This window comes from Balearica regulorum, chromosome 1 (genome assembly GCF_011004875.1).
Source record: "Balearica regulorum gibbericeps isolate bBalReg1 chromosome 1, bBalReg1.pri, whole genome shotgun sequence".
Taxonomy (NCBI): Eukaryota; Metazoa; Chordata; class Aves; order Gruiformes; family Gruidae; genus Balearica; species Balearica regulorum.
In genome coordinates this window covers 57,487,640-57,511,152 of record NC_046184.1, presented here as the reverse complement: position 1 = coordinate 57,511,152, position 23,513 = coordinate 57,487,640, and the positions used below count along the sequence as shown (strand labels likewise).

General features: G+C 54.7%; 3 protein-coding genes across 3 annotated transcripts in view; 1 reads left to right on the top strand and 2 right to left on the bottom strand.

The window, feature by feature from the left end:
* Positions 1 to 23,513, top strand: part of EIF3L (eukaryotic translation initiation factor 3 subunit L) — a 167,478-nt gene that overhangs the window by 95,572 nt on the left and 48,393 nt on the right. The window lies entirely within an intron of this gene.
* SLC16A8 (solute carrier family 16 member 8) lies at positions 565 to 5,774 on the bottom strand. Its single transcript, XM_010301216.2, has 4 exons — positions 5,496 to 5,774; positions 4,841 to 4,984; positions 3,410 to 4,273; positions 565 to 1,125 (listed from the first exon to the last, which is right to left on the bottom strand). Exons 1-4 carry the CDS (start codon positions 5,722 to 5,724, stop codon positions 731 to 733), a joined length of 1,632 nt encoding a protein of 543 aa, XP_010299518.1. The 5' UTR covers positions 5,725 to 5,774; the 3' UTR covers positions 565 to 730.
* Positions 11,073 to 22,857, bottom strand: BAIAP2L2 (BAR/IMD domain containing adaptor protein 2 like 2). The gene is made up of 14 exons (XM_010301186.2): positions 22,654 to 22,857; positions 21,638 to 21,713; positions 21,247 to 21,333; positions 20,077 to 20,138; positions 19,407 to 19,478; positions 18,669 to 18,785; positions 18,109 to 18,255; positions 17,504 to 17,656; positions 17,107 to 17,245; positions 16,101 to 16,326; positions 15,061 to 15,132; positions 14,537 to 14,717; positions 12,676 to 12,716; positions 11,073 to 11,877 (listed from the first exon to the last, which is right to left on the bottom strand). Exons 1-14 carry the CDS (start codon positions 22,690 to 22,692, stop codon positions 11,802 to 11,804), a joined length of 1,488 nt encoding a protein of 495 aa, XP_010299488.2. The 5' UTR covers positions 22,693 to 22,857; the 3' UTR covers positions 11,073 to 11,801.

The following is a 23,513-nucleotide window of genomic DNA, read 5'->3' as shown; positions in this document are numbered from 1 at the left end:
GCTCACCTAATGGCATTAGTCTGTCTGTCTTTGATTTATTCTTTTTGCACCCCAGCAGCAGCCTCTAACCCAGCGCTTCCCTACATGGAAAAGCAGCATCACAGCCCCAGCTTTACCACCCACAAAGGATGCTCCAGACAGAGGTGGTCGGCGCCGGTGTCCTCTGGAGGAGGTGTTGCAGTGTCTATCCCCCCCACGCTGGCTGCAGCTGGAGGTGGCCCAGATGATAGCTATGAATTACACCACCTCCTCAGCCTACTGCCAGCTAGCCTGGCACTATCCTGACCATGGAAGTGGGGTGGAGGAAACACTGACACCAGACCAAAGCGTACAAGATCTGATTACAAAGAGTCTCTAATTGTTTGTGTTCTGTATTGTGACAGTGCAGAAGGAAAAGGAGAGTCCTTGGCAGCCTTTTCAAAAGATTTTCTCCAGGGCTGGTTTAGAAGTGAGGATAGATTTTTTTTTTTTTTTTTCTTTTTTCCTTTTTGGTGTTTGGGCTGTTCTGAGCCTGTGTTGTACCACCATGGTTGCAGGATGCAAGTAGACATATCAGTGGGTAGGTATGTGGATGTATGTACATAAGGACCAGCTATTCTTATACCTCTTCCTCTTACTTCTTAGACCTGCTTTTGTGTCAACCTTCTCCACCCCATATCCCACCTACCCTCCCACACTGAGGTATGTGTGAACAAGGTCAGTTTTATACATCACTGTTCCTCTGCCCTGGCTAAAAACTGTCCCTCTGCACTGTCTGGTCAGTGTTGCAGCCATCTCGTGCCAGCACCTCCCCATCCCCCTCGGGACACCCACCTCCCTCCCCACTCTGCTCCTCTGCCACATGGTTGGCTTCCTCGCTGGCCCCCACCACAGCGTTGTCAGTGCTGTGGGCCGGCTGGTGGTTGTCGCTGCTGTGCTCCTCGGCTTCCTGCACATCGGACTCTGCTTCCTCGGTGTCGCTCCCACCACCCGTGGAGAGGTTCTTCTCTGGGGGAGGCTCCTTCTTCTTCCCTCGGTTCAGGCAACAGTAGGTGGCCATGGCCAGGAAGAGAGCAGAGAGCACCACCTCTGAGCCTGCCAGGTAGAAAATCACCTCGTAGTTCTTGAGAGCGTCAACCAAACGTCCTGATGGTTGGAGAAGAAATGAGAGAGTTAGCCTCAGGCTACACACTCCTGCATGCGCAGCCCAGCACAGGCAGGCGGCACCCGCATTTGGCTGAGGACCCATTTCTCAAGGGAAGAGCAGGAAGCCTGAATATCTAAAAAATCACTCTGGACAAAAGCCGCACTGTGCCACCAAGGAAAGTACTGTAAGAGTGTGTGTTTGGTGTTTTCCCTTGTTTGGACAAGGTTAAATAACTGTGATATGCTGATGTTATGGTCTTGCGTTGTGGTGGGCCATCTTCTTGCCAAGGTGAAACTAGCCTCTGAGGACTTGTCTTGTCTTGTCTCATCTCGTCTCAGAAAAGAAACAAAATTTGAGAAGCCATTGCTATTTCTTAAGCTACCATGTCAGGAAAACATTCAGAGGGGGACAAGAAACATTTCTTTGGCAGAGAAATCCCTTAGGCTGGCCTGCACCTCGTGATTTCTCTGACAAAGAGATGTTCTCAATGCATCTTCTGAATGCACCAGGGCTGGCAATGGAGGGAGGGTTCCCAGTCCTTGGTGCTGGGGAGCCTGAGCAACCACCCAGCTGTCTGGATGAGCTAGGACTGGGCTGTGGTGGCGGGAGGCTTCATCCCTGTCCCACGTGCTCCTGACGGCACATGCGACACCTGGTCCCTGCTGCGCTATGGTGCATGGCCTGAGACCAGACTCTGGGCCCACCGAGGTGCCTCCTGGAGCAGTCATGGGAAGCACATGGCGAATTCCTCAGCAGGTGAATGTGCCCCCGTTCACCCAAGCCAGATGACGAGCAAGGACCCTGCGTGCACGTGCGTGTGTGTGTGTAGCTTATCCTGTGCCAAACCCCCTCAGCCCCACAGAGCGGGAAGCAGCTCAGGAGGATTACACCAAACAAAGCCACTTTGTTCAACCTCCTTCTTCCAGCTGAGCACTGCTCTCCCGACTCTGAGCCATCAGGTTTGCCAGCACAATCAAGTTTCCCATACCAGGGGGGGTCCTGCAGCAGTGGGTGTCCCTGGGGGGGGAGGTGAGAACCACGACTTGGCTTCTCGCAGCACCATTCTTTGGTGACCCTGCACAGCTGAACTGGGGCAGGAGGGCTAAGGGATGTCCCACATCACCACCCACTGTCAAATCCCCCTTTCTCGCCATGATCTCTCTGCAGCTGCCTCTGAGACACATATTTCTTGACCCTCCCTGGCCTGGGAATTCTGACTGTCCCACAGGTGGTAAGATGGGACATGAATTATTGTTAGCATCAAGAGGGTCTTCTCTTGGCCACTAATTTTTACCTGAGAGCTGAGTGGAGTTGCTGAAGGTGCGTTTTGCTCATAACTGGTGGATTGTGCTGGGGGAAAGATGATTCACACAGAGATATTCACTGACAGACTTTAGCCCACGTGTTGCAGCTGACGGGAGTATGGGAAGCAAAAGAGTGGTCCCTGCCCAGGGACTTGCCCATGGTCTGACCCTGACTCTTCCTCACAAATCACACATGCAGGGAACTGCACTTCATTTGGAAATAAGCTTTTGGCATGATTTGGCTTTCTCAGACCTGGTCAGACAGTAACCTACACCAACCTCTTAGGTGAAGGTCTTTCCCAATTAACAGCTGTTTAGTAACTGTTATGAACCTTACCAGGGACTGTGGCCTAGACTAGACTGGTTGAGAAGCTGTGAGTGTCTTAATCCTCTTAAGAAAAAGTAACAGCAAATGCCTCAGGTGGTTCTAGAAACTGTTTTGACTTGATTGACACCAAAATGCCTGCGCCTTGGGGCCAACGCAAATTGAGATCATTAATCACAGCACCAATCAAAAGGCCATGGACACCAAGGAGAACTTGAAAGACCCTTGCCTTGTCCTACTGTCAAAGGTTTGCCTGCAGCATGTGCCTGACCCTACCTGTAACATGATTTTATGCAACATTTGCAGTGAAGGCAGAGACTTGGATCCCGGCATGAGAGGGGAAGTGCCACTGATCAGGATTGAGGGACACTGGAAGTCGTGCCACTCTGGATAGCTCTGTATGGCTGCCATCACTCATCTCTCTCAGCAAAACAGAGAGAAAAATATCACTTGTCATCTTCTGCCCCTGCCCAGATTCAGTGTTGTGGTGCATGGAGTGAGACTGGGAGCTCTCACTTCAGATCTCAGCTCCCCAGAAAAAATTGAAGCTGAGAAATAGGGTCTTTCTTCAAGTACCATGCCCATGCCCAACACCTGCAATACCGTGAAATGGCAGACAAACGAATCACCTGTGTTTTGCAGCAAGAGACCTACCTGCAGAGGGTGGACCAATAAGCACAGCAAAAGCTTCGATAAGCAGGACCAGCCCAATGGCGCTGGAGAACTTCTGTGAGCCAACGATGGCCATCAGCACCTCAAACTGCAGTGCCCCCACCATGCCGTAAGAGATGCCAAAAAAGACGCAGAAGATGACCAGCCCCGTGTAATTGCTAGCCCTGGCGCTGCAGATGTCTGTCAAGCCATTGAAGAGCATAGCGAAGCTGAACAGGTATGACACATGAGGGCGGACCCACTTCAACCCTGCCACCATGCCGCAGGCTGGGCGGGCAAAGATATCAATGAAACCAATGATGGAGAGCAAGAATGCAGCCTCTGTGTCTGGTACACCTGTGTCCTTGGCATAGTTGACCAGCAAGATGGGGGGCACAAAGAGACCCAAGACCAGGATGAACTTTGAAATAGTGTAAATGATAAACCCTCGGTTGGAAAAGATACTAAAATCCAGAAGCTTCTTTCCTTTCTTGGGCTGCTTCTTGGCTTTCTTGGCTTTCTTGGTTCCATCAGTGGTGCTGATTCCCTCCTCTGATTTCCCTCCTATGGGCAGCATCTCCTTGGCTTCATATTTATCCTGAGCTTTCTCCATCTTCCGCTTCATGCCCATATCCAGAGGTCTCATGACTGCCCCACAAGTGCAACAGTTAAGCAGAAGGCCCCCCATGATAAGGAACCCTCCTCGCCAACCAAACTTCTCCAGCAGCACTTGCCCCAGTGGAGAGAGGGAGGAAAGGAAGACAGGGCTCCCAGCAGCAGCCAGTCCATTGGCAAGAGGCCGACGTTTGTCAAAGTAGGTGCCCAGCATGATCAGTGAGGGCTGGAAGTTCAGTGCCATACCCAGACCTAGATGAGGGTGAGACCCAGGAGGACAGGGAGTGCAAAAACATGAGACATGGTTTGCAACAAGCTGAAAACTCCCCTCAGACTATCCTAGCCCTGAAGTCCCATGGTGGGATTCATGTGTTCCTCACAAGCCTCTGCTCCTTCATGTTGGTAGGTTGCCCCCAGAGATGATGGGCTGAAACAGCCTGTCTACCTGAAGTATATTTGGATCAGGTAACTGTGGCCATGTTTAGACAGGACCTGTGCCTCAAACAGGAACTTTGCCTCTCTCCCCTACTGCTATATACTGATGCCACCCCAGTTGCCATGATCACTAAGCATCACTTATGTTTCTTCTGTCCCTCCCCTCTCCACCACAGGCTCTGCTTGTTTAGATCCAGCAGATGCATCTTCCACAGATGCAACATTCAAGACTAGATGCTTTCTGTGAGCAGGTGTGAATAGGTGAGGGGAGACCTGATGCTAGACATGGCAATGCTAAAGGGAGATGCAACATGGTCTTGGCTCTTCCCCAGGTAAGTCTGTGTCCTGCCCCCCCCGCCCCCCGCCAACTCCTGGGGCTCTCACCTGTCAGCACGCCAGCTGTCAGATAAAGCTCAATGATATTGGTGGTAAAAGATGCCAGGATCATCCCAGAAGAAGCTAGCAGCCCACCGATGAGCATCACGGGCCGGCAGCCAAACTGGTTCACCATGATGCTGCATACTGGTCCTGGGAGGAAGCAGAGGAGACAGAGTAGGAGACCAGGAGGAGACAGGCCAACTGGGAAGGGGCAGCCAGCCCAAGCAGAGCACTCAGGGAAGATGAAACACTAATGATGGAGATCACTGTTTGACTGCTTAGATACACATCTTTTGGGCCCAGGCAAAGGAGAGAGACTGCGCTGTGGAGACCTCTGCTTTGCCCTGCCTTCAGCCCCCTGTTCCCTGGGAACAAGAGGAGCTTGATGTGATAGGGGCAACACTTCAGCAATGGGAGCAAACCCTGTGTCAACTGTCTGAGAGGCAGGTGGGGTGACCCCTGAGGTCTCCTGGGGCAGAGGAAACAGGGACATGAAATGCAGCACACTTCTAGAAGAGAAGTGGTGGGGCAATTGTATTCTGCATGTTGGCTCATGACTGGGACAGTGAGCGTGAGGAGATCCCATGGGAACGTGGTCTGGGCCCGTAGCAGGGCAGGAGAAGGTACAAGTTGGGGAGGAGGAAGCATATCCAAGCATCACCTGTCCCATAGAGCATGGCCAGCATGATGGAGGAGATCCAGGCTGTGTCACTGTAGCCCACGTGGAAATCTTTCATGAGCTCCTTGAAATAGACACTGACGGCTTTCGGGAAGGCATAGGAGAAGCCAGTGATCACAAAGCAGCCGAAGAGTACGATCCAGCCCCAGCCACCATCTGGGGGCTTCACAGGAGCTGGGAGCTGCCCTTCCTCTGGGTCAGCTCTCCCCATTGTCTAGCCTGGGAGGGGAAAGGCAGACCAGGAGGAGGTAGGGCAACAGAGAGAGAGAAAAATCTCAAGGCACTGAAAGAAGAAAAGAGCACAGCAGGCAAACATTTATTACAAGGTTTCTTTCCATGCCCACCATCTCCAACCTCCAAGAGTCTCATGGAGAATCACATCATCTCTCTGTACCTTCATCCTGCCAGGCAAGGCAGGATTGCTTCATGGTGCGAGGTCAAGCCACAGCTAAGCAGAGGTGGGAAGGTCCATCCCCCTGAGCTTAGGACTTCCCACAGCTCCGTAACCCCTGGTCAGATGCAGCCAAGCATAGTCACAGCTCCCAGCTGAGACTGGAGAGATGCACCCGATGTGCTGGGGCATCAGGCTCTGCAGCGCCCCACTTGCTCCATATCCAGCCTTGTCTGCAGGCTGGTGTGAAGTAAGAGCCAGCAACATGAGCCCTGCTCAGCTCCCAAGATCTTCCTTTGAACCTCTCCCCTCCCAGTCTGCTCCAGCTGGGAGCCCTCCAGGACCTGCCCTGCTCTAGAAGCCTCCAGCAGTGAGGCACAGGAGAGCCATTAAGCCCACTGTACTTTCCTCCAGGAGGTCTCTGTGCACAGCCCTCTCCCTTGCCCTCCCTTCCACACCACGAGGGGCCAGATTTGGAAAATGGGTGAAGGGGGAGAGCACGGCAAACTGGTGGTGGCGGTTATTTGCATGCCAGAGAGATTAGGGCTCCGTACCTACACGGAGGGGCCGGAACAAAGCCTAAGGGGGGAGAAGGAGGGAATTAGAGCGGCTGTCTTGTGAGTTGCTCTCGGGGCTGTTAAGCTGCCCAGGAATTTTGCTCCAGTTGGCTGCAGTGGGTATGTTTTTTCTCATTTCTCCCCTAGGCACCAGGTCTCTGCCATACCCTTTCCAGCACCATTGGCCTCGGTTTCTTGGTCAGCCAGGCTTATTTTCACACCTGTATGCAAAACCAAAACTGGTCTTTGGTTATAGCCGCTTCCAAGTAACATCAGGCAGGTGTTAGAAAGCAGGAGGGGCTTTCTCCATGCCTGAGCTGGGCTTTGCCGGGTCTGGTTCGCCCTATCACCATCCTGCTGGCAGTACACCCCCAACATGGGTCCTCTGTCCTCCCAGCTGTCTTGGGTGAAGGACTACGAGACGGCGGCAATGGCCCCATCCCTTGGCACTGGCAGTCATGGGAAATGCCAGCAGTTACATGCTGACTGGAGACTGCTGAGGGGACAAGGACACTCCTATGGACAGGACACACAAGGAGAGCACCTGGGAGCTTTGGAGCTGGCTGTTTCTCAAGAAAGTCTCTCTCTCCTCCATGCCTTCCAAGCAATGGGGACAACTTGACCTGAGTCCCATAGCACTGCTGTTGCTCTGCAGGTTAAACAAGTGCAAATCCTTCAGGCAAAAGCATGAATGGCACAAGTTGGGGCAGAGCCCAGGTAAAGGGCCCTTGCTTGGCAAAAGGTGGTCCTATCCCATGACACCCCTGAATCTTACAGAAAAGGAGAGCGACTGATTTTTCTCAGGCTGCGGGAGGTTCCGGATGCAGAGCCAAGGCTGGAAACAGGGCTGGGAATTGCTCTGAAGGGGCTCTGAAACTGTAATTTAGGGGATGTTGGAGGACGAACTTTAAGACAAGACAACTAGGCCAGTTCTGGACCCCTCCGCAAGGGACGTGGCACCTGCACCGACAGTGCAGCAACATGAGGAGGCACAAAATGTCTTGGCCCGGTTGGTTTCAGTCAGGTGCCTGAGCCAAGGCTGAACTGTGGTGGGAAGGGTGGGATCAGAGCCACCAGCCACCTGCAGCGGACTCCCTCCTTCTCCTCCCCAGGGGACCCTTGCTCCTAAAAACACTTGAGGGTTTGTTCATGGCAGCACCCAGGTGTCTGCCACTGCCACGGGTCCCTGCAGCAGAGATGCCCAAACTTTCAGGACCCTGTCAGCCATGAAAAAAGGGAGCAAGACCTGGCTCTGAGCATGAATTGGGGCAGCTCGTCTTCTGGATGGCCATATCCTAACAGCTCCTGGACTGAACCACGGGTGCTGGCGTAGGCTACTCCAGTCTCTCCCCCCCAGCCCAGGTCTCAGGGACTGTGGCAAGGGGCAGAGGCATGAACTGAGAACAGGGTGCTATAAAGACATTGTCAAGGCAAAGAATCATTGCGAGGAAGAAAGATTCATTATATACTCTCCAGACACCCATACCTCCCCTCCCTCACACCGTTTCTGGTGTTATCTGGATCACTGGCACCTGGACGGCCAGACTGACCGGGCTGGCTCAGCTCCTGCCATGACTTGCCTGCTGCTCCTCTCCCAGCTTCACCTGACTGACAAGCTAGGTACGGCTGTACAAAAGGTGACCTGCTGCAAAAACACAACAATTTCTCGATCTGTGCTGGTGCTCCACCACTGCATCATGTGCTGCACATAGCTACCTCAAATAAGAGCTTTTTATCCAAGCCTCTCTCCCAGCCTCATTTCTTTTTGTTCTTATCTTGCAGCACAAATCAAAAGAATCAATCAAACCATTGCAATTCATCCTTTTTTTTCCCTCCAACTTCCTAGCAAGAAAACATTTGTCCGTCTGTGGCATGCTTGTCAGAGATTTCTGTAGCATCGCCAATCAATGATGAATCAACCGTGTCTGATTTTGAACAGCACATTAGACAAATATCCATCAGTACTGTTGGAGTCTGGGGCTGGATGGGTACCTCTGCAGGAGCCACTTGCTCAGTGCTACACAACTGTACAGCAAGGCTTGAAGGGACTTTTTCCTGCCTGCAGCTAGACGTTGGCTGAAAAAGATGAAGTGCATCAGAGGACCTCACCTGTGGAGATGCCTCCAGGGCTGATATGCTATAGCACAGCTCTGCTGGAGATTTATCCCAGCTCTGAGCCAGGCAGTTCAGAGCTGCCTTGTTCCCAACACCACAGCACGTACGCTGGCTTTCCCGCTCATGGCTGCACACAGTGGACACACCGTGTACCCTGCGCCTGCCTTTGCACACTCTACAGCTTGCTATTATTTTCTCCTCAGTTAAGAAGCTTTATTCACAGGTAAAAATACCACGTGTAAGTTCACATGCACCTAAAAGCTCATCAGCACGGGCACCTGTCCTTCCCCGTGCATCACACAGAGGTGAGTCAGGAGCAGGCACTGCCGCAGTGGCAGCTGCAGGTGGGTGCCAGGAGAAGACTTGCGCTGACACCAGAAGTCACAAGCCCAGGCTGGGAGGGCGAAGGCCACAGCAGGATCAGCCATGGCTGTCAGTCCCTGGACACACACAGAGCAGCCGGTGCTGGATGACGCCCAGCAAAGCCCTGCTGTGCCAGGCGAGATGCATCCAGGAAGGTCCACAAAAATGCTAGGATGGCTCCTAGTGCCTCCACAGAGCATGGATGGGATGTGTGTGGGGGGTGTCTGTTTATTAATGGCAAGGGCCACGATTCATGCCACCAGCCTCCCCAGACCACAGACAACACCCTGGGAAAGCATTCATTAGAGAATTAAATAAGTGCAGGCCCGGGACGAGCTGTCCTGTTGGCAGCTGGTGCCAGGATGCAAGCACCAGGATCCTCCTCCGCGCCACTGACCTGTGCAACGAAGTGACAACCTCTTGAGCACGGACTGAGCCTCCAAAGGGCTGAGCAGACCTGTCCGCAGCGCTCCCTTCTCCCTCTGGCTGGCACTTCCCAGCTCTGGATTAGATGGTCTAATAACCTGGTTAGATGGTCCCTCTGGCTCTTTGCTCCATGGCGGATATGCTGTCAGCCGGGTGATGCCTGCAGGAATCCAGCGTCTGTTGAGCGGTCTCTTGTGTCTCGCTCCTTCCTTTGGGGCAACTATGTCCTCTCTAGAGAGCTAATTCCCCTCTCAGCCTGGTTTCCTCCAGCTCCAATGCTGCCCAGCAAAGCCACCCGTGACCAGTCCGGGGGGATGCCCCACACGGGGGACCCCCTTGCCTCCTAGGGGTGCAGGTAGTGCCCCACGGTGCTCCCAGCGTGGATGTGGGTCAGCAGCTGCTTATGGCTTCAGGTCAGCAGAGACCGGCAGGTGCTGAGCGGGCAGAAAGCACTTCTCCACTTTTAAGAGGCTTTTCCAGCCAATGGGGAGGAGGTGGCTGCCTGCCACGGCCCGAATCCCCCAGTAATCCCGCTGCGCAGGGGCTCCTCGCCTTTCCCCCAGCAGAGCAGGGCAGGCTGGCAGGGGACAGATTCGGAGGGGCCGAGGCAGGAGGAAGTGGGGTGAGGGTGGGGGGTGCTGGTGACGGACCCAGCCAGGACGGAGGGTGTTGGGGAGGGGGGACAGTGGAGCATGAGGGCAAGGGCTCATGCTTCAGTAAGGGGCACTATGGAGGAAGGGCCTGCTTTTGATGCCCCACCGCTGCTTCCTTAGCCACTGGCCAGAAGGATGGAGAAGCGCTGGCATGGCTTTGCAGGACACGTGTCCAAGCAGAGAGGGAAGACAAGGTGGACCAGCCAAGGAATTGCTGCCATCTGTAGCTCAAAGGGCCAGATCCAGCCCACCCCTGGCAGCTCACTATCCCACCCCCCAAAACAAACCCCGAGTGGTGCCACCCAGAAGGGGGTCTGGCAGGCACCAGGGACAAGCCATTCTCCAGCCACACATGGGGGAACCCGTTTTACTTCCAGGGAGGGGGCCGGGGCTCACCTCAGGTGGGATTTTGGGGAGTGGGGAAGGAAAGGCCCAGGCTGTAAATCCCCAAAGCCCCTCAGCCCCCACTGCTGTGCCTTCCTGGTGGCAGGGCGGGGGGGCCTGTGGGGGCTTTGCAGCACTCACAGCCGGGGTTTAATTTCTATTAATAAGGCTAATCGGCTAAAGCCCCGGCTGTTGCTCACACTCCCTCCATCGTCACCTCTCCCTTCGGCCTCTGATGGCGGGGCCAGGCTGGTGGGGCACCCACAGGCCCCCAGGGGAGCATTTCCCACCTCCCCCCCCCACCCCCCAAGCAGCCCCGGGGCACCCCTGGGGCTCACAACCTGGGCCAGGAGAAGATGGCCACCAGGCCATGTCCTCCCTGGCCAGTGCTGCCAGTGCATGGTGGCTGGGAAGTGGGGGCTTGCTGCCCTCCAGTGGCAGGACAGCTGGGGCAGGCCTGGGGGGTGGCTGGCCGTGGGTCATGCAGCCCTCCTGGTGCCCTCCATGTCCTCCCTGGCCCCATGGGCTGGCAGCTGCCCTAGCCGGAGCCGTGGCACTGCAGCATTCAACACCCCGACCATGGGCAGCCATCATGGCCCCAGTGCTGGCAGGGACCCCACATCCTTCTCCCCCTGCATCATCTGACCAAGGCGATGTCCCAGCCACTGGGATGGCTACAGAAGCGGCATTCTCCATTTTATTTAAAAAAAAACCCCAAAACCCAAACAATTTTTTTTCCACAGGACAACAGGCGAAGGAGCAGGGCAGCAGCACTGGGCACTGTCACCTGCCCCAGCCTTGCCCAGCAAGGGAGGGGGCTGTGCCCGGGATGAGAAGGGGCAGATGCTGCTACAAATGGACATGGTTGCCAAAGGGGCTGAGAGCAGAGAGCTACATGCTGCAGACCCTGTCAGCCAGACCACATTGCTGGAAGCTTTCTTGTGGCCTTCTCCCTTTGAGGTTCATTCTTCTGGTAGCAAAGGGACTGTTCAGCGAGTGTCCTCTGCCCACAGTAAGGCTAGGAAAGCTTTGCCTTCCTCGTCGTCCTAGCACTGCCCCACACTGCAGGTGATCTTACCTATCCATCCCTTTGCCTCCCAGACCAGCAGCATCCCCTCTCCTAGGCCACCAGCATCAGTAACACCAGACTTCTCCCACTCAAGTACAGTAACATCACACAGGGGAGGAGGGGCAGGAGGCAATCCAGAAAAAGCAGCAGGGATCTGCTGCTGGCTAAAGCGTGCCAGATAGCCAGGTGAGACGAGTCCCCATGACCTGGAGGGAAGGGAGGGGAAAAGTAAGTGGTAGCACTAGGTTGCTGCCCAGCTGGGGGTCACAGCCCGTCACTTGTACGCCTCCCCTTTCCCTGCTGAAATTCTCTGCCATCCGCAGCCCTGCTTCATCGGATGATGGGTGCCGAGCGGTCGTTGGTGACTGTGGGACGCAGCTTGACTGTGGCAAAGGGGTTGGTACCTCTGGAAGGGGAAAGGAAACAGGCAACCATCAGGAAATCTGCAAAGACCATGCAAGGGACGTGCTGACCAAGGAAAGGCTATTTAGTCCTGCCAGACATCTCCTCAGCATGGAGGTGGCTAAGTGTGGTAAAGGTTTCTGCTGAGTATGTTTTCTCTCCCCTCAACACACCTTGCTGCAGGTTCCCTTGGGTTCTCCTCAGGGCTTCTTGCCCTCCCTCTTCCATCTGGTGACAAAGGGACACTAGCGTAAGGTTGTCCCTTGCAGTAGCACTCTACACTTGTGGCCCTTGACCCTCAACACAAGGAGTCAGGGAGCAGAAAGAGGCCACAGCACTATGGCAGAAACATGGAGATACCAACCTGGCTGCAGGAGGAAGGAAAGCAGGGATTTATGGCAAGTCTCATCTCCACAGACCTGACTCATCAAAGCTAAAAGCCATATCCCTTACACCTTAGCCCTTTCCAAGCAGGCAAGAGCTGCACAAATCATGTAGCTCCACGCTCAGGCTGTGAACTGCAATTGTGGCTCTTCCAGGATGGAATAGAAGGAGCATGCAGGTCTGGCCATCTGCTCAGGGTGCTCGGGTCCTACCTCATATTACCAGAGGTAGGAGAGAGCTTTCCCAGTTAGCCAGAATGGCCCACTTCCTGTCCTGGAAGGTGGGTTGTATATTGCTTTCCTCCAGACGCTTCCCTGTTCCTCCCACGTTTGATAAACCAAAAGAATAAATAATACTAGTATTGTAATAACATCCCCCCATCTGATGATTCCAGAGCACAGCTCCACACCCCACTCACCGTGGGAAGAGTTCAGGGGGCTGGTCAAATACTCCTGATTTCTGCAGTGAAAAGAAAGGCAGCAGTGAGCGATGCAAGGTAGGGAGGAGAATGGTGAGACAAAAGTGAGGCGGGAGACACGGCACACACCGAGGAAGATTTTTATAAAACACTTAAGTGAATTAGGAGTCCAAGTCCTATTAACGGGACTCTGACTCCTTATTCATTCAAACTTTGCATTATTCACCGCTACAGATAACACCCTGATTTCTGTGGTGGGGGTTGTCCCTACACCACAGGTTCCCTATTCCCCTAGGACACCTCCCTTTGTCTTGGGGAAGAACAGAGAGGCCTCAGATCCCCAAAGTGTCATGTCTGAAGAGCACAGCAAACAGTGACAATCTGAGCTACATTTCACCCTGCCAGCACAGCCAGAGATGCCCCCCTCACGTTGCCCGCACACCCTGGCAAAGAGTTTATCATCAGTGCCTTCACATGCCTCCTGCATCCATGGGGAACTCAAGAGCTGTAGTGCTGCACCCTACCCTACACCACATACTGCTTAAATGTGAACCAACCGCCCTGCAGCCCTTATTCTTGGCCAAGAGATAACGAAGGATCAGCGACAACTGGCCTGCTAAAGTACACCGGTTTCTGTAGCTGGTGGCAGACAGGAAAGCCATGTCTGGCTATCTGTTCCAGCTGGGAAGTCAAACACATGCCCATATGCTGCTGGCTCAACTGGAGGATGTCTTGGGCAGAAGTTTATAGCAAGGCTGAGTCTTTCCAAACTTCTAATGAGGCTCAATTTCTCTGCCATGGTACTCTAAATGTTGCACACGCTTCATTGCTCAATCCCAGGTCTATCCCTACACCTTAAACCCGGGACTGGATGGAAACCAGTGACCCAGAGGAGAAGGTAGCCTGCAGAGCCTCTTCCCCTCTGTGTTGTGCAGCCTGAGGCTCACTGAAACCACAGGGAAGGGCATGAAGGGAAAAAAAAAGAGTAATTAAATGTTACTTTTTTCAGTCCTTTGAGCCATCTGGTTGCTCGCAACATCACACTGACCTGGAACCAGCAACCAGAGATGAGGTTTCCCAGCCTCCTATAAGACTGAGCAAGTAAATGCTCCACAGGCAGCACTGTCCTTCCCTCCCCCAGGTCCTCATCTTTAACTTTGACTGTCCTCACCAGTCAATTCCCCACAGCTGGAAGCAGTGCTAAGTGGGGCCAAAAGCCATGAGATGGACACAACTTGTTCTAAGGCTCTCCAAAATGGCTGTGGTCTCAGCCTTTGCCCCAAGCCTTTCCCCTATCCAGCTGGGACTTTAACCCAACCTTTGCTTGAATTTACAAGAGGAGCCCCACGAAACTCCTCTCCATTCTCTGAAGGGAGAAGAAGGATGGCATCTCTGTTAGCTGGTCACCCACCCCCAGCCCAGCCTGATCACTCCATGGTCCTACTATTAGCAGAAAGAGGTGCTGCCCTGGAGCCACCAGAAATCAGGCTGGGAGGTCATGGAGAAAAGGACTGAACTGAAGGGCCCCTGGTGAGCAAAAAGAGAGAGAAATGACGAGAGCAGTGCTGGAAAAGCAGTCCCTCAAAGGAAGAAAGCCAGGCACTGAGGATCTGCACACACAAGGATGACTGGCAGAGGCCACCAGGACATGGTGATGTGGGAACAGGCTGGGTGAGAAAGGCCTGTGCTAACAAGACCCCTTAGCTCAGGAAGGGAGAAGGTCACACACCAACATCTGGAAGGCGTTTTTCTTTCTCAACAGGCCAATGCAGAAAAGGTGTGTCTTGGAGGATGAAAGTCAGCACTGCTAGAAAGATGTGGTCCACTCCACACACACGTCGGTCACTCCTCCTGCACTCACCTTGGAGCCAGAACTGACCGGGGTGGCCACTCCACTCTGGTGACTGCTGGCACCCACTGACGGGGGAGGTGGGTTCGGCAAACTGGGCTGAGCAGCAGCAGGCCAGTAATTGCTAGAGGAAGGTGTGCTGGGACGGTCCAGGATGTCATCCATACTGTGACTGCTTCGCAATGGGAAGGACCTGAGCAAGAGGAGAAGACAGTGGGGTGAGAGTCAAAGAGCAAGGAACAGGGAGCAGCACAGGTGCTAGCCACAATATGTGTCTATGGGACGTCTCTGGAGAAAATAGGCATGGCTTGGGCTGCCCCAATCACACACTTCTTGGAGAAGATATTGCATGTGTTAGGGGAGCCATCTAGGGTAAGACCGTGAGATCTCAGGGCACAGCAAGGCTCTCAGCAGATGCTCCAGCATGGGAGCACTGCAGCTCTCCATGGGGCACACCCCAAACAGGTAGCCCACTGGCAATAGTGACCTACAAGGAGCCACTCCAGCTCCTGCCTGGCCAAATGCTCTCCTGTTACCTGGTGGCTGGCTCCTCCATCTCCCTTGCATCCTCCAGAGGCTTGACATAAGCTTCAGGGAACCAGCCACATCTAGGGCACAGAAACAGACGTGAATGAGCTCCAGGTAACCATGGTTTGTGGTTCTTCAGATCCAGCTGCCCAGCACCCCTGATCTACGCCCATCCCACACATCAACCAAGCAGCTGCTGCCACTACCACGTGTGACAGGGTTTCTGCACATCTTTCACCCTTTGGTGGGGCACAGGGTTATTGTGAGACAGTCCTTGAGCTTGGAGCAGAACTTGCTTATCTCAGCAGCCGTGCAAAATCCCTGCTCCCGGAAGCAATGCTGGTGCAATTCAGGAAGAGATGCTCTGAGTGCAATCACAAGGAATCCAAGGCCAGCACACAAAGCAGCTGTGGAAATCCCTTCTCCTGAGGGCAAAGCAGCTCTACCTGGAAACACCCCCCCCAAAAAAAGGCACTGCTCTTGCTCATCTCACATCTGACTGTGAGCTTCCCTGCAGAGCATGGTGCAGGGATGCCGTGTGGAACAGGGCAGGCTTTGCACACAGTTGTTGGCCAGCAATGCCATGGGGAGTAATTCAGTAAGTGCTGGGGTGCAGCAGTTTCCATGCCCTGCCTGCGCTGGAGGCTGCGGCAGCAGTTGCAGTGTGAGCTGAGAAATGCCAGACCTCTCAGGTAACTCCAGCAGTTCATGGCCCCGAGCTGGGTCCCGTGACAGGAGTCACTCAGTCATGCAAGCCGGGAGGGGGTCACTGCATCCCTGGCTCTTCTACCCAAAGCCCCCTGGAGCTTTCTCAGGCAAGTTCATCCACGCTCGCCCTGCCCCACCACATCTCCTCTGCTTGGAGAGCCCCCGTGCTAGGCGCAGCCCATGGCTAAGGACACCGCAATGTCCCACCCAGACGGTGGGTGAGACACAGTGCCCAGGCCACACCAGGAGACGAGGGCGAAGATAATTTTGGGCTTAAGCCTCCCAGCTCCAGACCCGACAAGCCTGCATCAGGCCTGTTTACAGCACCAAAGTCACATACGTGGACGAGCCCTCCAGCTTGCCATACAGCCAGCCGTTCTGTGCGTCCGGCATCAGCACCGTGATGACATCCCCGGGGTCAAACCGTAGCAGGGTCCGGTTGGCGCCCGTTGTGTGGGGCACGATAGCCTGCACTCTCACTGTGCCACTCCTCCTCCTGCCTTCACTGCCGCTGCTGGCCTCACCGAAAGAACCTGAACGGGACGTACGGCCCGTAGGGAGCAAACCTGCAGGGAAGCATCAGAGGGGTCTGGCTGGGGTCCAGCATCTTCCTGCAACACCCACGCTGCCTCGAAGGGACCAGAGCTTCCCCAGTCAAGTAATTATCCTAGAGCAGCAGATGGCTTTTCTCTGCAGGCAGGGAGCAAGGCATAGCATGGGAAAGTGTAAAACATTCATCTTGCAGGAGAAAAATGACCTCAAGCTGAAACCACTTGCTTTGCACTATGTCCTCTTTGGCCAGACATCTTGGGCACAAGCACTGCCTGCTAAATGTCCCTCTTCCCAACCCTGCTACAGCAGCTGAAAATTTGGGTGGTTTTCCTCTCCCGTTGCCTTTTTTTTTTTTTTTAACAATTAAGCTCAAATTTTTCAGGAAAGAAAAGCAGGTGAGACATGAGGTTGGGGTTTGTAGGGCAGGGTATTATTTCATCTGGTAGCACAAGGGAAGGTGCATTACTGAAATGGAAACTCTAGTAAGAACCAGTCCTTGTGGTTCAAGGAGCCTTGAAAACTGCACACCTGTGGGTTCCCCCCTCACACAACCAGCCAGGAAACCTGGTCTTGTCCTGGATGGACCCTGCTCTGGAGGTTGTGCTCAGCCCCTGCTTCGCTGAGCTTTGGCCTCCCCAGGTCCCCTATGCACTGTCCTCTCACCATGCCCAGGGATATGGCTGAGGACCAGTGGTCTGACAGAGTAGCGGTCCCTCCCCAAACCCAACCCTGTTCCCAGAGAGACCCCAACCACTGTGTCACTCCTCAGTGTTTCTCCCAGACATGGGTCATACTGGCTGATGGTGTCCTCCGCAGTGGTCGCCTGGGGGGATCTGGTTGAGGAGACTGTCTCATTTCTGGAGGCTCCGGAGAGAAGATGCTGGATCTACTCCCAGTCATGGGAGAGCCAAAGTCTCCAAGGGGTCTCTGGAGCTGTTGGAAGGAAAGGAGACTGAATCCACAGGGGCTGCATCGAGGGGGAGACGCTCTGAGAGATACCCAGTCCCTCTCAGAAAGCCAAACTCAGCACATTCCCCCATTGCAGCCCATACACATGCTTCCTTTCATCTTGGCCAGGAAAGGACACAGCAAGTTCCATGGTCGGCCAAGGACTGGCCTTGCCCTGCAGCCTGAAAGGGGCATCTGCAGCCTCGCCACTGCCGAGGCAGAGGCTGCCCGTGGGCTCCTCACCGTGTCAAGGTGGGTGGGGGTGAGCCGTCCCGATGGATACCCCTGGCCACGGGAAGCCGTGAGAAGACCCTGAGAGTGGCTGTTTGAGGGGTTGCGACTGGCCTCCAGCTGCTCCTTCCACTGTGGCACCTTGGTCTGGATCATGCCCCGGGCCTGGGGAGAGAGAGAGGAAGAGGGGGTGACGGTCAGGGCAGAACAGCTACAGAGAGAGCCGAGGTTGCAACATGCATTAGGTTAGGGACCAGGTCCTCCCACAATGTTTGTGGGAATGGCTAAACAGAGCCCCGCAGGAGTGAATTTCTAGGATGGCATCCTCCAGCAGAGACCCTGTGGCTCCGACGACCCTGCCATAAACACCTACATTGCCCTTCCCTCTCCCACCCCTCACACACCCAGCTAACCCCATGTCAGCACCATCCTCACCCCTGGCCATGCTCTCCCAGCCCAGTACAGTCAGCCTGCACCCCACAGCAAGCAATGAAAGAGTTTCGTGCTGCCTTCACCCAAGGGGCAGCTCAAACCCTGGCTCCCTCCTGCCTGCATGCCCCCCTCCAGCCATGCCACCTGCTCCCCCAGCTCCGCTCCCCGGCACACCAGGGCTGTACCCTGCTGTAAAACTGAAGGAGAGTGTTGTAGAGCATCTGGTGCTTTTCAGCCAGGAAGCGGTAGCGGCGTTTCTCCTCCAGCTCAGCCTCCCTCTGGCTCTCAGAGACAAATGCCTGCATCTCCGAGCGCAGTCGCATCACATTCTCCTGGGCCACAGGGGAAAGAAGGAGGAAGGGATCAGTATAAACCCAGCAAAGTGGGCTCACACACGGCAAGGGAAGGGTTAAAACAGGTCCTCCTGTCTACCAGTTTCCCAGTCCCCACTCAAGTGCTGGAGCAGCACAGAGGAGCTAGGCCAGAGTGCCAGAGATTAAGTCCTTGCATGATGAGGCTTGTCAAATGAGGAAAGGACTTGGCAGGAGTGAGCACCACAGGGCAGCAATACCCTGTAGGAAAGGAGTTTCCTGCTTTCCAGATAAGCCTGTTGCCTTTTGAACGTTGGGGTCAACCCCTGGGCTTTTAAGGAAGGACAAGGTTGCTGAGAAATCAGCCCTGGCTGATTTTCCAGAGAAATCATTCTGTTCTTTTTCCAACTCCCATTCCTGCAATCAGTCCTCACCTTCATCTCCCGGACATTTTTATCACGGGCCCTCTCCATTCTCCACAGCTCTGCCATGCACTTATCCAGGTTGGTGGCTCTGCGCTGGTACTCCAGCTCGTACTGCTTCTGGCTCTCCTGCCAGGGAGAAACCAGGCTCAGTGAGGAACCAGAGACCCGGCCACACTGTGATGCAGCAAGGGTCCTGCTCTGATGGGTGGTTGAACATCTGAGCCCCCCTGAAATCAGACTTCACCTGGACCTCTTATAAAAAGTCTTTCTTTACCTTTCTTTTCATTTTGAAGGGCCCCAGAGTGCTGATGAACCTCAAGATCTTAGGAGCAAGAACTGGCACCCAGCTCCCCCAGCACTGGGAGCAAGCCCCCAGGCTTCTGTCTCCCTCCGTGACACTACCCACCAGCATGGCCAGCTGGGCCACAACAGCACAGGACCCCCACACATGCAGAGGCTGTGGTTTGGGGAAGCTGGGAACTCTGCTTTTGGGATGCTGAGTCTCTCAGCCCCATTGAAGTATTTAGCAAGTCCCACTGCACAGAGAACAGTCACCTGCTCTCTTTCGCATCAGCCTTCTCCATCATCAGACAAACTAGCAGTCCATGACTGGAGAAGAAGATAAGCCCCCCTAACTTCTGCTGAGGAAAGTCAAGGGAACACCTCAAGTGCTCAAGCAAAAGCCCTTGCCTGGAGGGGAGAGGGAAACAAGGAGGGTTGAAGAGGAGAAGGGAGTTCATCACTCACACTGATGAACTGCACATCCATTTTGGTGTTCTTCTCCATGTGCTGCAGCAGGTCCACGCGGAAGGTCTGAGCCTGAAAGAGGCGAAGGAGCCATCACCTTCATCCCTTTGCCATACAGGGTGTTACACACACTGCAGTGAGGAGTGGCTCATAAAACCCACAGAGCTAGTGATTCTCTTGCCACCTAGACCCCATACAGAAGCCAGAAATGGGCACATCAGGGCTACCATGGAGTGGCCCTGCAGCCTGGTGGTTGGCACTCAGCTGACCATTAACCCTTGAGCTTTGGCACAATCAGCAGCGTCTGGAAGAGTTAGCATCCCCTCCACTCCTGTTCCACCACTGCCACCCAGGGAAAGGGAGCGCAGCCTCACCACATCTTCAGAGCCAGGCATTGCTCAGTCTACTGCACAGCTACCACCGTGCTTGTGGAGAGGTGGTGACAGTCCACCAGTGGCACCAAACACTGAACACCAGCCAGGCTCTGGGCATGCCAGCTCTGTAACAGGCCCCTGTCACATGCAGCGGGGATAGCAGGGAGGCAGGCACCTGCCACCAGGCAGGCGAGAGAGGGCGGGAGATGGGGCAAATTGGGCAAGCGCTAGCAAGCTGTGGTTAAGGAAGTCCCTTTTTTTCCCCACCTGCACCAGCCCTGAGGAAAACCACTCACCACAACCTCCAAATCAGAGCTCAGGAGTCTCTGCATGTCGGACATCTGCATCAGAATTTCACCTTCAGGGAAAGAGACAGGAGAGGGTGGAAAAATCCTGTAGTTGTTTCCTTGTGTGTCCAAGGAGGCAGACCAGCAGCGTGCAACTCAGGCTGATGATATACGGGTGTGAAAGTCCAACAGATATCACCACACACTGCTCTCTGCACCCTGAGAGGGGCTGGTAGCCTTCCTCCTCAGGGCTCAGCTCCACCACCGCTCACCAGGCACTGACAACACGAGGTTGCTCCAGCCCCCAAAGCTGCTACAGCCCCAGGTGCCGGCAGGCAGCCTCAGCTCTGCCGTGGGCTCTGGGTGCCGGGTTTCCGCTCTGCCATAGCCCCTACAAGCCCCATTTCTAACCCCAATGGCACACCAGCTGCGGTGCATGGATCTGGTTGTCCTACGGAAAAGCAGCTACAGCACCCACTGCTGATGCTGTGCACAGTCCAGCTTCATCGGTGTTGGTATTATGAAAGCGGGAAAGGAAGAGCCTGATGACAGGGAGCAGAGGAGCGAGCTGGGTGGTGCAGATGATGGTAGGAGTCTGCAGAAGGGACACAACTGCTGGAAGCTTTTTACTAAAATGTTTAGCAGTAGAGCAGTTCCCTGAACATATTTTCAGCAGCCGTCATCAGGCTGCAGAATTATTTATGCTGCTGAGTGTAAGCCCCTCAGCTCTGAGCTGCCATTTCAGCTGGCTGCAGGCTTGGGAGGACAACACCCTATCAGCTGTTGTCAGTCCATCCTCTCCAGCTTTTCCCTCACACCTGCAAGGAGGAGTAAAATGGTTCCTCCAAGATGAAAACTTCAGCTCTCAGGGTGGGATGCCTCAGCAAAGACCGTTTTCCATGAGAGGTCCATCGCTGGAGGTCCAGCCCAGGAGCTGGGCTCAGTCCTTGATCTCAGAGAGATACAGGAGAGAGTGCTGGGACCTTGGGGGATATTCAAGGCTACATAATAATTTTGACTCTCACTGCCTGGACAGGGCCTGGCACTGTGAGACACCATCTAGAGAAGGTCTCTTCCTTCCTCCAGTACCTGGAAAGGGACCAGCTGAGGGGGAAGGCCAAAAAAAAATGTAACTGTGGCTCATCACAGGACAGATGATGGTGAGCCAGAAAGCCTTACCCAGCATGTGTGAGGTGGAACTCTGCAGCGCTTGCTCCCCAATCTTCTCAATTGCCTTAAAATACACTTCAGCTGCTTTGGATAATGCTGTGAGGAGAGGAGAGGGGAGGTAAGGTTCTGGCCTGCCTCCCCACGGTCACCAGCCCCAGCAAGCAGCGCTCAGGACAGCCACTCCCTGGTACCTCACCTATAAGCAAGGGCACCCCGTCTACCCCCATCTGTGCCTAATAGCAGCAGTGGGTCCCAAAGCAGATGAGTACTTAAGAGCAGCTCAGGATATGTCAGAGTGGGGGGGACACCAGCAACCTTGCCTGAGGTCACAATACAGCAGACACCCAGGATGGATGCAGCAGCATGGTCTGCAGCCCTGGTTATGTGGGACGCCACTCACCATGGAAGGCACGCAGGTAGTTGTTCCCCAGGTACACCAGGTTCTCCAGCGCGGGGTTGAACTGCTCCAGGATGCTCTGTGGCCAGGCAGAAGCACGTTAATGCCAGTCTTCCCCACGCTCCAGAGGCCTCAGCAGGTTGATACCCTCCTGCTGCGGACCCAGAGAACTCCCCCAGCCATGACGTTGGATGGCTGCGGTGATGTACAGCCGTGCACAAAGTCAGCTCCCTGCATCGGAGCTGGCTGGGACCTTCGTCCGCTCTGAGCAATGCCAGAGGGCAAGGTAGCCTGCTGCAGAGCCAAGTGATCACCTGAAAATGGCTTTCTCCCAAGGTCCCCCACTTGCTGCAGGCAGGGGAGTAACTGCAAGGAGATCTGAGCAGCCTTTTCCCTCACCCCTGAGCCTTTTGGGGTGAGGGCCACTGCTTAGTATCCAGGCATGAACATGAGTATTTCCCTGCCAAGATTTGGTGTGCTGCCAGAGTCGGTGGCTTGCTAAGAGAACGGATGGACTGCTTCAGACCAGCCTCTCTGCTCTTACCTACTGTACACCTTAAAGGTGTTTTTTTCCTACAGCAGAGAAGACCACAGGCTGGAATAAGCAATTCCCCCTTCTCCCAGCCCTCACCGCCTTGGTGCAGCACCGATGTGCATAGGGAAGTGTTCATGAGAGCGGATCGCTCTTTCCAGCAAAGGGGAAAACAGCTGACAGCTCCAGCTTCCTACCAGCAACCAAGACATGTCACCCTTCATAAACATGCTGCGTCCAAACCACCCTGGTTGCCCAGTTCCTTCCCGGATCTGCCTTAAGACCCACACCACCCTCCCCTCCTGCCAGCCATCTGTTCTCAAACACAGCCCAGAGCCCATAGGAGCAGCTGCAGTTCAGCCCAGGGACGGATCCAGCCCTCGGCTGTCCACCCTTCAAGGCAGCTTTTGGCAGAAAACAGCTCTTCTCCTCCCACCCATACGTCTCCCCTAGGCATACAGGAGCAGCCTCTGCTGTTGGTACTCACCTTATAGATGGAGATGGTGGATCTGTAGGACAGGTCCATCTCCAGAGCCTTTTTGCTCTCCCACGCAGAAGCAAGGAGCAAAGGAGAGCACAGAGTGCTATACTGGCCCAAAGGACTCTGCTTCTGCACAGCCGGCTGGATGGAAAGAGCCCGTCAGTGGCAAGGTAGGACAGGAGGAAGACACAGACGTGGTACAAAGGGAATGGAGCACTGCTGGAGTTTAATAATTCACTAGCCAAGAGGCTGGAACTTGATCTCTGGAAGTAACCAGACTCTGGGGAGAGAGGAATCCTGCAACAGCCAGCAAGGGCATGTGACCGCCTCCTTGAATTATTGATTGCCAGCTCGGTCCCCAGCTCTGCCTGCCCTGACACCTGCGGAGCCAGCCACCTGCCAGAGTAACCGCCTTATGGCTCGCTGCCTCCGTCACTGCCACCCCTCGGAGGTGGCTCGCTCGGCCTCACTGCACTAGCGGAGCATCTTCAGGTCTCTCGCACACAGGCACGAGTCAGGAGATCCCTATCAGATTGCGATTACAGGCCGCAAATAGCAGGAGGCGGAAAAAAAAATGTAAGGAAAGCTCAAAAAGGGTTTCACCTCTTTGCTGCCACTATGCCCCCACCCCAGGCCTCGGACCTCCGGCTCTTAGCATCCCTCCCACTCCCAGCGAGACTCCCTAACGGCAGGCAGGAGCTTGCACCTGAACCCTCCTGCTATCCCTGCCTGCGCACGTGGAACCGAGCACAGCACCGCTCTGGGAAGTCCCTGCAGATGGTGCAGGGTTATAGAGGGGCAGAGTGCAAACCAGGGGCAAAAAGCAGAAAGGAGCTCACATTCTTCCCATCCCAGGATGTGGACTT